Raw genomic sequence first — 13,862 nt, 5'->3', positions numbered from 1 at the left:
CTCCTTACCTTGGCTGAAATCAGCAGTTAGTATTGGCTGTATAGTATAAGGCCCTAAGCTTATTCTTCCCCCTCCCTAGATCTCTCTCCTATTTTCCTAACTATCCAACTCCATGCTCCTTCTTCTGAGCTCACTTTCTCAAAAAACAAACAAACAAACCAAAACCAGAAAAAGAAAATCTAAACAACATAACCAATAACACGCAAAGAAGCAAACAAAAGCAGCGCACACTTTGTAGTAGCCCACTGTTCTGGGGCAGGGGGCTTGCTCTGGAGTGTGGCTGATATAAATAACATCATATTGGAGAAACTGAAAAGATTTGTACATTCTTTTTGTTTTTTTTCCCCAGAGCTGAGGTCTGAACCCAGGGCCTACCACTAGGCTAAATCCCTAACCCCGATTTGTATATTCTTTTTCATGTATATTCTTTTAAACTTATTTTTAATAGGCTGTTTTATGAACACTGCTACTATTCTTGCCACCTACAAATAACATTTGTCAAGAAAGGTAAGAGTATATTCTTATTTGTGATATCTAAACCTGTTTATTCAGTAATCTGTATAAATCATGAAATAATTTATAAAATGACGTGGCAACTATTGTTTGGTTAAGGCCAAAATGAGGTATCCAAAGTTAAAAGTAGGCAATATTGGAGTTCCCCTAATCGTTCAAATCCTTTATGCATAAATTTACATGCAAATATCCTGAGGTGCTACACTGCCCACTATTACTCTTGTTAAATATGTACAAATAAGAATGTAGAGGGAATCCTGGGCTTCGTGAATTAGAGGAGAACCCTGTGCCCCTCCTGCTGATCATCAGCAAGACAAGCATCTCTGTAGCTCTACCTGCTTCATAAAATCAACATAGTAGGGAATACAAACTTGTTCAGAGTCACAGCAGAAGGAGAATCATGACATTAAAATCCAGGGTTTCTGAAGTTTTGCACCTGGAATATAATCAGGCTGAAACATAAAGCTTTTATTAAAAATATGAAGTGCAATTTCTGTCAGTAAATAAAGGCAAAACAATTGTGTGGGTCTGAGTCCCTGATTTACATCTGAATGAAGAAGCACACAATTATAACCAAACATGAAATACTTATATTACAGTTCTCCCAGGGTCACCACAGTTAAGAGACAGAATCCTTGAAGTTCCCATTACTTGGGCTTAGAGAGAGTCAACCAATTTTTTTTTCAGGACAAGCAAACAAAAAAATATGTTTCCATTAACACTGCTTATAATTTATAGTACATATAAATTATTTTGCCTCCACTTCTGGTGATTAGCCAAGAAAGCTAAAGGCCAACATAGTCTTACCAAGCATCATAATTGCCTTTAAGACAGCAAAAACAGCTCCCACTTCTATGCTGTTGTGAGCTGCAGCTAAGAGGTGTCGATCACAAGATGATCTTATTCCGGGGAAAGGTTTGCCTATAAAAACAACAACAAAACCTCCAGTGGCCCCTTATCGCCATTAACCATCTTCTGCAATCATTTACAGCCAGTAAGACTTTTCATTGGTTGTTTGTGGGCACTTAATTGACATGCTTGCATTAATTGATGCTCCATAGAATCATTAAGAAACACTGGCAGGAATTCTTACTTAACCTATTCTCTTTAATTATTATTAAAACAACGTTTCTGTTCCTCAAAGAGATGTGGTCCAAAGATTAGTAGGATTCCCACACAGATGCATCCATCTCTATATGGAAATGATTTAGCACAAGACTTCACTAATACCCCCCCTCCATTGCCTCAAGAAAAATAAATAAATGAGTTGTCATCCACTTAAGCTGAGATGGCATGGCTCAGAATCAACACACGGTATACAAAAGGCTGAGACTTCCCACCAGCATGCTATTTCCTAAGAGCCCAGGCATTTTTATTGTTTATTAATTCCTCATTTTTATTTCCCAATATATCCTCATATTACATCATGGAGGTGCTGACAGCTCTTTCAAATGGCATGATCTCACTCCTCCGTCATGTGCAGATCAAGCCCATGAAAACCAGGGAGGAAATTACAAACTGGACAGCTCACTTGGTCACAGTAGAATCAAAAGTGTCAAATAACCCCCAAAGCCGAGCTTTCTTTTGAGGTCAGCTCACCTGTTCCCTGAGGGAAAAAGCAGGCCTGAGGGGCTCGGAAGAGGTGAAGCAGGAGGCGGCACGTCATTCTTGCCCCCGGCTCTGCATCCGCATCTCCACAAGCTGGAAAGAGGGGGAGGTTTTAAAACAAGCTTCCTCACATACTCCACAACAAACTTTTGTGGTTTGCCACTACTAAAATTTCTGTAATACGTTGAATAACCCTTCCGTTTAGTAAGGCCATTAGTTATATCCTTCCGAAGAACCTTCATGTTGCCTTAAACCCCATATAAGGCAATGGCAGTTTCCTGTCCCAGAGTTCCATGTTACTCTGTATGAAATAGCTACTTCAGCTCTACCTACCATCTCTTGCAGGTACCATGCCACCACACAATGCACATATCCTTAAAAATGGTCCTCAACCTGTGCTTAAATGGTCACACGTGCCTACCAACCAGCACACACTAACAAACGCAGCTCAGGACCAGCTTACCTGCCGCCAGGAGCGAGGGAAGTGCGACGTGTTGCACGACATCTTCCAGGGAGAAACACTGTCGTGCTATCAGGATAGCAATGAAAGTAGCTAATGAGTCATGGAATGAAAGGTCACTCACCTTCAAGAAAAACATTGACAGGTTTTAATACCCGGCATCCTTCAATGCAGTATCAAAGACCACTACTTAAGAGAACACCAGCAATACCCATAAGATCTCAAATCTCCATATGAACCATCAGAGGAAAAACGACTTGCAATTTTCTTCTTAGGCCTATTGCTAATAAGACAAAGCAAGTTTACTCATATTCTAGTGTTCTAGAGAGATGTTGACCTTTAACTTGTCAGTTGCATGTGCGTGCAACTGAGAGAAGACAGCACAAGAGCAAAATCGAGATGCTACTAAGAGGTATGCCATAATTGATGTTTGCCAATGAAGTACATATGCCATTTATGAGAAAGGCAGGAAGGAGAAGGTGAAGCCTCTAGTAGGAAAATGGGATCCACTAACACTTGAGTCTTCTTTTCTGTCACAACTAATGCATTTTTTTTAATGAGAGGGACTTCATTTTAAAAAAGAACTCTGAAACTTTTCAATTGACTGCTTAATTTAAAAATGAAAGATGAGAGAAAGGAAGGGTAGAAAAATTAATTCAGCTACAGGAAAAATCTCTACATTCCAGATCTCATAAAATACTGGAAGAAAATACGAAGAGAACACAAGTACCACGGTAGCAAGCTTCCTGGTGACGGGTACTAGGTGCAGCAAGTCACAAATACACATTTCAGAAAAAATAACAGGTCTTTGTTGATGTGGAAAAGCAGCCTATTACTAATGTATTTTGCACAAATATCTTAATCCATGGAATGCAGGTAAGGAGGCAGGCCTGCCCATTCAGCACTAAAGCAGCAGAAACAGGAAATAAGCCTTCAACTTTACAATTGTCAAGTTTATTTACTAACATATATAGATCTCTGACAAAGATCACCCTAAGAAATGATAAAGGCATAAATGGATAGAGAATCCACATGGATAGAGATGCTTAAGGAATACATATATTTATATCTATCTCTGTATCTATCTCTATAATCTATATCATGGGTATAACATGGAAGGTCAGGAAGTCATGGTGTCTGATTTGGGCAATCATTCCATTACTCTACAGGCGTAGCCTGAGAATACTGAATACCCTGAATCTACACATGGATTTTCTTATGCAAAACAACAAAATCTGTATACTTAGACTTAAATATGTACCGGCTCTCTTCAGGTATGAAGCGTTTTATGTACTGTGATGAGGGATCTACACTGGAAAAAACGAAGCAGCTGAGACAGTTCACATTTAAAACCTTAGCTGCTGGAAATCAGGCAATAGGGAACACACTGGAATTCCTTCTCTTACTTCTATCTGTTTTATTTTAATTTATTGAATTCATGGTAATGGCATCACTTTTGGAAATAGAAAATATGTTGCTGTGTTACAGTTTAATTAATTAAGTAGTAAAAGATTAAATTAGTAATTGATAAATTATGAAAACTTACATCCACAGTGCAGAGGACATCATTAAATCCCCACACATGATTTGAGGAACAACAAAGAGCCTTCAGAACCCCCAGCCACTCTGAACTCAGAACAGTACAGCAAGCAGTTAGCTCAGAGGAGAAATTGGCTATGTCATTTATCCTAGGGGGAAAAAAATAAGATAGCAGAAAGTAAATTGGTACAAATAAGAAATGATTACACCTAACCCTCAAGAGACTGGAGGCCCCAGGGAGTTTAGATGTCTGGTGGGATGGGGTATGGGGAGGTGGGGACATCCTTGTGGAGACAGGGGCCAGGAAGAAGGTATGGGATGTGAAATAGTCAGAGGGTGGACCAGGAGGAGAAAAAAATCTGGAGAATTTTTAAAAAAAGATGTAATAAAAAGAAGGAATATATATATATATATATATATATAACCAAAATCATTACACATGGCTTGTTTACTGAATACATATTTCATTATCATTAAGCATCACTTAGATTTAAGGATATAATAAATACCCCTTTGTATTTATACAAGGTATAATTATATACAGCAACATATAATTATAAGAAGTGAATTAGCATACTTCTGATTCTATGAATAAACCCTATCTACAATTTTACATTTTATAGGAATCAAAATTTAAAGACACAAGGCTGGGAATATTCTGTGCGCAAGATCCTGGAGTCAGTTGGTAATACCACCAGGATAAATAATTAAAGACATTATTTAATGTAACTAGGCCCAAGTACAGTTTATATCAAAAGATAGTGTTGTTTTGTTGTTTTTAAAATTGTATATGCTTTCCGAAATGGATCACCAATAAAATATATCCACAGCCAAACCAAGAACCCCAAAGCCACGATTTCTCAGGTTCAGTATTTAGTTAGGATAGAGTAGGGTAGAGTCAGATATTACTAAGGGCAGCTCGTCCTTGACCACGGATGCACTCAGGGTAAAGCAGCTCACCGGCCGGCATCCTGGTGTCCCATGCACACATTCATGAGGGTGTTGCACACAAAGCTGTACCGATTGGCAGCATTGTCATTGAGGATCTTGCCCAGCATTGAATAATTGATGCTTCTTGCGGAGGGATTCTCAATAAAATCCATCATAAAGTCTGGATCCCAGCGTAAGTTGGAATTTGCAGGCATTACATTGTTATATATGGTCTGCTTCACTTTTGAACAGGCACTACTAAGGTTAGAAAAAAACAGTTAAAAAGGGAAAAAAAAGAACAACCAAGAAAATTACTTCAAGTATAGACATGTTAATTGGCAACTACTCTAAGACTTACCTAGACCACCTACATCCTACTATTATTAATATCAAAATCTTTGTAAACCAGTATTGGTACAATATCTGAGATAAAGGAATTGCTTAAAGAAATTTTTAATTTATAGATGGAAATAAAAATCAATGTATTTATGGAGTCTTATAACAACTGTTTCCTTCTTAAGAACAGCTATAAAATGTTATAACCTAAAAATAAAAATGGATCCAATTACACACGAGGAAAAATTTAGTGTTTTAATTCTAACTATGAACCCTAAACCCTATTCCTTTGGGTGTAGTATGCCCAGTAATAGCCACTGTGCCAAGGCTACTGTGTGCTCTAAGCTACAGCTGGGACAGTGGAGGTAAAACTCCAGCACCTGAGAAGCTCATGTAACTGTTACAGCAGGCCTAAAAAACACTTGAAAGTGGAGAGGGCTGTAAGTTCCCACCTAGCTGGGGCTCTGCCCTGTACTTCAAGTCTTCCTGCAAAACATTTTGAGAACTGAGTGTTTTCAGTGGGCAGTATATTCAGACAGATATGGAATATCTAGAAATAAGAGAAATTAGAATGTATTCTCCAATGTTTCTCTGCAGACAAGAGGAACAATGGTATAATCCCAAACTTTGAATTCCATGAGCTTGGCTGCTCATGCCCTCCTGCTGTGGATGGTAAACCCATTTCCTGCTCAAGAGCTCCACTATTTAGCTCCTGGCAGATGAAGATTCTGTTATTAGGGTGAAACTGTAGATCTACTACATTGCAGAAGCTTTTCTTCTTTTCCTTAAGTTTTTGAGATCTACTCCATTCTGCTGTCAAATTCAGAGCCTCTCTGGCTGGGCATCCTAACTTCTCTAAACTCTGAGTCTCTGCTCCTTTCCTTTCTAGACTGCTTCTCTGTTTTGATAAGATGCTGGCTGCCACTGAGAACATGTTCTCATTCTCCCTACTCTCTGCTGCCCACAGATGGGGAGCTGAACCAACAATTCAGGCATGCTCCTTCTGTAACTGTGTCTCTCAGGAAAACCTGATAAGTAATGAAAGCAACGCATGCCTTGAGGTCAGAAAACTTGTTTTAAATCCGGTCTTCATCATGTGTCAAAAAGGATCAGGAACATCATCTGTGGCTAAGGAAACTCAGGATAATGACAATTCAAAACTATAATGGAAAAAAAGTCACAATTTTGTGGCACGCAGGAGCTCGAGCAGCAGGAGATATGTTTAGTGTGATGCTTCAGCCAAATTTCCTCCCTACACATGTAGAGAGACTGTTACAACTTTTTACTACCATTGTACTAACCAAAATCTCCCTGCACATGTAGCTTCTTTGTAAATGTTTTTTTCTAACCTCCAAACAGACCTCTGACTATACAATATTCCCAGAGAGCTGCATTCCTTTTCCATTTGTTCTCGAGGACTATGCAGTCATTATCTACGATGCCTACCCTCTTGGCGTTAAGATCACTTTAGTCCACTGATAAAAATGCAAAAATAAATTCTGTGCACTTAATGAACTCACTTTGCCTACCTGGTACTACATCGTAGGAATAATAGGGGCTGTCCACCATTAAAACCAGGGCTGTTGCAAAAATGCCTATCTTTGAGAAATATAAACTGGAAATTCAAAGTGAAGCAATAGAAGAAAATGAAGCATTTTTATTGTTACTTCATTCAAATAGTTTACAAAGGACTATTTTAAATCAAATGGTAACATTTTGGTTTTATTTATTAATGCCACTAATATTTTACCAATAACAGAGACAGCGTAACATTAGTGTAGACAAATTGTTTTTGTGTAAAATACAATATTATCCTATCTTCAAAATTTTGGGATGAAAAATATATGCTCTCAGGAGATTTATGTCCCAGGAGGAGCCAATCCACAAGTAAATATATAATGTATGTAGACCAGCCAATACTGAGGTTTGCAGACTGACTGACTGAGAATGGCTTGTCACTGAACACAGATTGTCAGCGAGCAGGGCCACAGACACTGTAACAAGGCACAAGTACTATACTGAGGAGGAGAACCACAAGGAGTGGGGGAGCTGCAGCAAGTAGATACTGCTCCGGGTGTGAGGACCAGAAGGGAGGGTTCTAGGGATGGAAGAGAATATACTAAAGAAAAGGAACACAGGACAGATGGAAGCCAACCCATCTCAAAGGCCAGATCAGAGCTGTGAGTTTAATATTGCATAGATAATAACCATGGATACTTCACAGTCAACCCTGTTTGGAAGAGTCACTTCAGCAGATATCCTAAGAATGTGCCATAGTGAATCTGGGTAAAGGCAATGAAGCCAATGAGATGGTCTCTACAAGTTGGTCCAAGCAAGAGATGCCTGTGATGGCAGTGATTGGGGTATTGAGGTCAAATGTGATCCATGCATGAAAGTCAGAGCTCATGGTACTTCTACACAAACTGAACATAGAGCAAGGAAGAGCAGAGAAAACCATTACAGATATGTCTTCTGGATTTCAATACCCTCTGCCACATTATTTTCTTCTGTAATTCCCCAATAGGCATTTAATATCTGGCACACACAATGCTAAGCAACAGATGAAAAGAACTGGGGACTCTACTTAAACAGACAATTAAGAAAGTAGAGACATGCCGGGCAGTGGTGGTGCACGCCTTTAATCCCAGCACTTGGGAGGCAGATGCAGGCGGATTTCTGAGTTTGAGGCCAGGCTGGTCTACAGAGTGAGTTCCAGGACAGCCAAGGCTACACAGAGAAACCCTGTCTCCAAGAACCAAAAAAAAAAAAAAAAAAAAAAAGAAAGTAGAGACACAAGTGAAGAACCAAGCTTGCAAAGAACTCTCAAAGAATGTTCCAAGTGAGGTGAAAGCAAAGGCAAAATGCAGAATGTTTGTACTCAACTGTAACCATAGTTACACAAACAGCAATGTGTACTAACAGAAGGCCCTAACTTCTGCAAAAATTAATTTGATATAAGCTCTGAGTCAGAGTTCTGAGAAGGTAAAAGAACAAAGTTTATAACGTTAAAAACTTTTGGACTTGTTTTAAAAATGATCCTCAAGCAAAACAATTAATGGACAGGAGTAAAATTCTTGGCAGGAGAATGGCTGCCATCTAAAGGCTTAATAACAAGCAGGTCAGCAATGTCTCATAATCAACACACGTACTCCTGTGTCATGCCACGAACATCAGGATTTATCACACTGTAACTCAGTTGAATAAAAACAGGCCATACAAATAACAGCTTTTAATTCGTGGTGGTTAAATAATATTTAGAGAAGTGTTAGCCTTCCATTAAAAGCTCATCCATGTATGAGGAAATGATTTGCTAAAGACTAAGCTGATTTTCGAAAGAGAAGAAATAACTTTTAAAACTCTAGGTTGGGAGCTGGTATAAAATTAAGGGTATAGCACCTTAAGGAATCACTAGCAAGGAGGAAGATTTGCAACTTTGTGATGCAGAAAGAATGTAGAAGCCAAAATAGCAGGAAAAGCCTGCTAGAGAGGCAAGATGGGAACAAAGGACATGACACAAAGGCATTGTGAGACTTTTAAATTTAAATTATACTTTAAATCAAAAGCATATACCAGATTTTTATAATTTCAATATGGCTTATCTAAAACTTCTAAAAAATGTGAAATCTTAAATAAGAAACCCTGTCACAGGTGTTGGACAGCTTCTCACCCAAAATCACTGTTATCTACATACTAAAATAATCTTGTAATCACATACCTGTTCTTATTATCACTAAGTATTTTCGTATCTCTCTAAATGAGTCTCCAGTAGATCACACACTTTAGATCAGCTTATATTAGTACACAGAATATAAACAGCAATCAGACCATTAACAAACAGAGGTGTGATCATGATGGAGGTATAATCACGTCTGTGTATTTTTTTGTTGTTGTTGTTTTGTTTTTTTACTTTTTCTTGCTCACCTAAAAAGGTCTCCAAATTTACTTCTGAGGTGGCTGCAGGATACATAGAGGTCATAGAGGTAGGCCAAGATACATCGTTCAGGAGAAGAACATTCTGAGGGGTTGACAACATGCTTCACCACACCACACAACCTGAGGACAGAGATACAGTATTGAAAAAGTCGTGTTGTGATTGTATGTGAGTAAGCAATACATTCTTTAATGCCTACCTAGTACTCAGAAATATTTATCAAACATAAAAATAAACCTGATTGCACATAAAAATATGGATTTATTAAATATCAATTTTAGTTACACCAAATACTAGAAAAGCTAAAAAAAAAAACAAAAACCAAAAACCAAAAAAAAAAAAAAACCCTTGGAAACATCACTTAAGAGAAACATATGTCATAAAATGAATTCTCCACACTATGATTAATAATCAAAACTCCATCACTTAAGCTGCTCTGACTAGAAAAAAGGAAAGGCTAGGCAGATTTAAGTCAATGCCAAGTTTCACAACTTCAATCAGTTGACAAAGATTCCCAAGTTCACTAGTTTGGGAAGAAATAATTCTTCAGTGTAGGAAATCTGCTGAATTTGATGAAGTCATGGTTTGGAATCCCATTCCTCTTGTTTGTACTAACTACAGACAAATTTATCTTGGTTTATTTTACATAAGAAGATGAAAATCCATTTTCCGTAGAGGCATCCTTTATAATAATGCCTTCCTTTCAAGAGTACCAACACCACAGCCATTTTTCCTCCCTTCAAAACCATGGACTCCTCTATCCATACAAGATGGCTGTCAGTATGGCATAGAAGGCAACACCTGGGGTCCATTCATACATGTGTCTGACTCCACCACCACCCTGTCTCTGACACAGGACTCTACACAACATGTCACCAATAGTGTCAACAAAGGCTGAGATCCTGAAAAGGGTTTAATAATAATCCTCCATCTTACCTCCATCACTGCACTAAGAAGGCCATTAGGTGAAGGGACCAGAACAGAGAGAGAAAGGAAGGGGGAGATAGGGTGCACAGTGGACCACTCTCCATCATTCAGAAGACTTTGGAAATCAAGAGGTGCTAGTCTGCAGTGTTCAGGCCCACTAGGAATAGGCATTCTCCAGCATCAGAGATGGACGCCAGGAAAGTAAGGAACAGCAGTGCAGTATCCCAGGTAGTCTGAAGGAATGTCCCCTGATGGGGACACTCGATGATTGTAAAGGACGACATACTATGTTTGTCTTTCTGGGGCTGGGTTACCTTACTCAGGATGATTTGTTGTTGTTGTTCCAACAATTTGCCTGCAAATTTTATGATGTCTTTTTTTTTTTTTAACAGTTAAGTAATACTTTATTGTGTAAATATACCATATTTTCTTTATCTAATCTTTGGTTAAGGGACATCTAGGTTATTTCCAGTTTCTGGCTATTGTGAAGAAAGCCACAATGAACACAGTGGAGCAAGTGTCTTTGTGGTAGGACGAAGCATCTTTTGGGCATATGTCCAGAAGTGGTATAGCTGGGTAGATTCTGAGAAACCACCACAGTAATTTCCACAGTGGCTGTACAAGTTTGTGGTCCCACCAGCAATGGATGAGTGTTCCCCTTGCTCCACATCCTCACCAGCCTGAGCTGTCACTTGTGCTTTTTTTTTTTTAATAGTAGCAATTCTGATAGGTGTAAGATGGAATCTCTGGGTCATTTTAATTTGTATTTCCCTGATGACTAGGAATGCTGAACATCTGTTTAAGTGTTTCTCAGTCATGTGATAGTCCTCTGTTGAAAATTCTGTTTAGAGCTGTACCCCATTTTTAAATTGGATTGTTTGCTTTGTTGATGTTTACTTTCTTGAGTTCTTTTATATTTTTTGAATATAAGCTCTCTGTTAGATATGGAGTTGGTGAAAATCTTTCCCTATTCTGTAGGCTGCTGTTTTGTCCTATTGAGGTATGTACTCACTTATAAGTGGATATTAGGTGTAAAATAAAAAAATAATCATGCTATGATCTACACACCCAAAGAGGCTAAGTAACAAGGAGGGACAGATATACATGGCTCTCCCTATGCAGGGGAAACAGAATAGATTTTGCTGGGGGACTGAGGGTATATGGGCATGGGAACAGGAGGGATCAGGTGTGGGGGATGGAGTACTGGCAAAGATAACTGCAATGTGGGGGCATTTGATGGGGAAGGTGATAATCTAGTCCAATGAAAATTCCCTGGAATCTACAAGGGAGACCCTAGCAAAGACTCCTTTCTAGTAATAGGGGGCATAGAGACTGAATCAGCCATCTTCTGTGTTCAGGCAAGGTGTCTAGGGGTGGGACTGGGACATCAACCCAGCCACTAATCTTCCACCTACAAGATGTGCTGCCTACAAGATGTGCCGAGATAAAGGTGGCACAGAACTTTTGGGAGTGGCCAACCAATGACTGATCCAGCTTGAGACACACTCTATGAGAAGCCCACACATGTCCTACCTAGATGGTTAGGAACCAGAGGCTGGATAGCCCAGAGACCTAGGACAGAACCAAACACAACTGGGAAAAAGTAGTGAATAAAATGATACCTAATGATATTCTGCTATAGACTGGAGCCTATCATAACTGTCATCAAAGAGGATTCACCAGCAACTAATGGGAGCAGATATAGCGACCCACAGCCAAACATTAGACAGAACATGGGGAATCTTGCAAAAGAGGGGGAGGGAGAAAGGATGGTAGAAGCTAGAGGGGTCAAGCACACCAAAAGAACATGGCCTACATAATCAACTAAGCAGTGCTCATGGAGCTGACAGAGACTGAAACAACAATTAGGAAGTCTGCATGGGTCTGACCTAGGTCCCCTGCATGTATGTTATGGTGTGTAACTTGGTGTTCTTATGGGATTCTTTATAGTAGGAATGGGTGTTGTCTCTGACTCTTTTGCCTGCTTTTGCTCCTACTGGGTTACCTTGTTCAGCTTTGATATAAGAGGTGTACCTAGTCTTATTGTAACTTGTTCATTTGATATCACTGAGAGGCCTGCTCTTTTCTGAAGGAAAATGGAAGAGGAGTGGATTCAGAGGGAAGGGCCTGATGAAGGGGAGAACTGGGAAGAGTGGAGAGAGGGAAAAAAACTAAAAAGTTTTTTAAATGGAATGTTAAAAAAAAAAAGAGGGCAACAAGTACCAACACGGTACCATAGTTTAAGCGGGAAGCAATGGTTGAATCTGCTGGTTATGCAGAAGCAAACAAATCCTACTATAACATGGAAAGTAAAGAATTACTCTGTGACTAAAACAAACAAATGCAAATTGGTAATTGCATTCATCTTAATAGTAGTTTTCACTTGCCAGGACTAAAACCTTGTACTGTGGTCTGATATTCTCAGACACATTAAGGAGGGACATAATGATTTTGGCAAAAAAATACTCTAGTGTGTGTCATGTTAGAGATAGCTGTCAAACTGAGTCACTTGGAAATGACCTGGGAGACATGTACTTTATTTCGAATTTACACAGGAAGGTCCAGTAGCCTGCGCCATATCTAAGCAGACAGGCCTGGGTTGTATAGGAAAGCTAGCTGAGCAAGGCAAAGGAAACATGCCAGTAGGTTTCTGCATCCAGAGTCTTTCCTTGAGCTCCAGTCCTGGTGTGCCTCAATGATACAACTACACGATATAAATTGAAAAAAAAAATCGTTTGGTAAAGTTGAGTTTGGTCACAGTGTTTACCTCAACAACAAAAAGCAAACTAGGGCACTATCAATAACATAAAAATGTAACATAGTTAAGCCAAATATAATTCAAAGAATATTTAATTAGATATTTTAAATGTCAAAATATTAAAACAATTTCAAACTAACAAAGAACAACCAAAGAAAAATACTTTTTCCAAGTAAGCATGAGTTCATGACCAGAGAATGAGTTATTGAACGAATTATTTTAAAATTGAATGAATGAGTGATTTTAAAAGAATGGTGTTGAGAAAACAGTAATGAGTCAACTTCAATTTGCAACATTCATTAGCTGTATAATGAATGTGGGGGCACATCACTTCAAAACTCTTCACCTGGTGAATGATACAAAAGAGTGAGGCTTCACAAAAATACACATCTCCTCTCACTTTAAAGCCTTTGAGGTTTGTAATATTCTACTTCTTCAACTAGATATACATATAAATCAAAGAAAAGCCCCTGCAAAACTGATGCAACTAGAGAAATACTATTTATAAATCAAATGTATCTGTTAGGTTGCAGAGGGGGAGGGAACAAACCAAGAAGACAAATGAAGAGACAGGGAAATAAAGAATAGGTTGTCTTTTTTTTTTTTTTTTTTTTTTTTTTTTTATGACAGGCCCTAGAAGAGCAGGTGGGGTGCAGGCAACATCCATGTTCTTCACAGAGCTCCCTGCATTTCTCTGGCCTTTTAAACAGTTTCTTGCAGACAGATATACTGGATGGTTCCTTAGCCCAACTTCATGAACGAGAGCAGAAGGAACCTTTGTCTATTAGACACACAGATGACAGACAGCTCTCATTAATCAGAAAGAAGATGGCCAAGGTTTTGCAGTGCAAATGTGGTGC

At 38.8% G+C, this 13,862-nt stretch overlaps 2 protein-coding genes across 14 annotated transcripts in view; one reads left to right on the top strand and one right to left on the bottom strand.

The window, feature by feature from the left end:
• The window catches only part of Med12l (mediator complex subunit 12L), a 329,972-nt gene that overhangs the window by 58,945 nt on the left and 257,165 nt on the right, over positions 1-13,862 (bottom strand). For 6 of the 7 annotated variants that reach the window (XM_031373910.1, XM_031373909.1, XM_031373912.1 and 3 more), the window contains 6 exons: positions 9,308-9,439; positions 5,081-5,308; positions 4,128-4,269; positions 2,585-2,705; positions 2,113-2,214; positions 1,321-1,434 (listed from right to left, as the gene is read on the bottom strand). In XM_031373910.1, the coding sequence (XP_031229770.1) occupies positions 1,321-1,434; positions 2,113-2,214; positions 2,585-2,705; positions 4,128-4,269; positions 5,081-5,308; positions 9,308-9,439 (839 nt within the window). The remainder of the gene's footprint in view (positions 1-1,320; positions 1,435-2,112; positions 2,215-2,584; positions 2,706-4,127; positions 4,270-5,080; positions 5,309-9,307; positions 9,440-13,862) is intronic. The other variant, XM_031373911.1, reaches the window with a different exon arrangement.
• P2ry12 (purinergic receptor P2Y12) overlaps positions 1-13,862 on the top strand; it is a 57,677-nt gene that overhangs the window by 23,144 nt on the left and 20,671 nt on the right. The window lies entirely within an intron of this gene.

The sequence above is a fragment of the Mastomys coucha genome, unplaced genomic scaffold (assembly GCF_008632895.1).
Source record: "Mastomys coucha isolate ucsf_1 unplaced genomic scaffold, UCSF_Mcou_1 pScaffold16, whole genome shotgun sequence".
Taxonomy (NCBI): Eukaryota; Metazoa; Chordata; class Mammalia; order Rodentia; family Muridae; genus Mastomys; species Mastomys coucha.
This window is presented reverse-complemented; position numbering and strand designations above follow the sequence as displayed.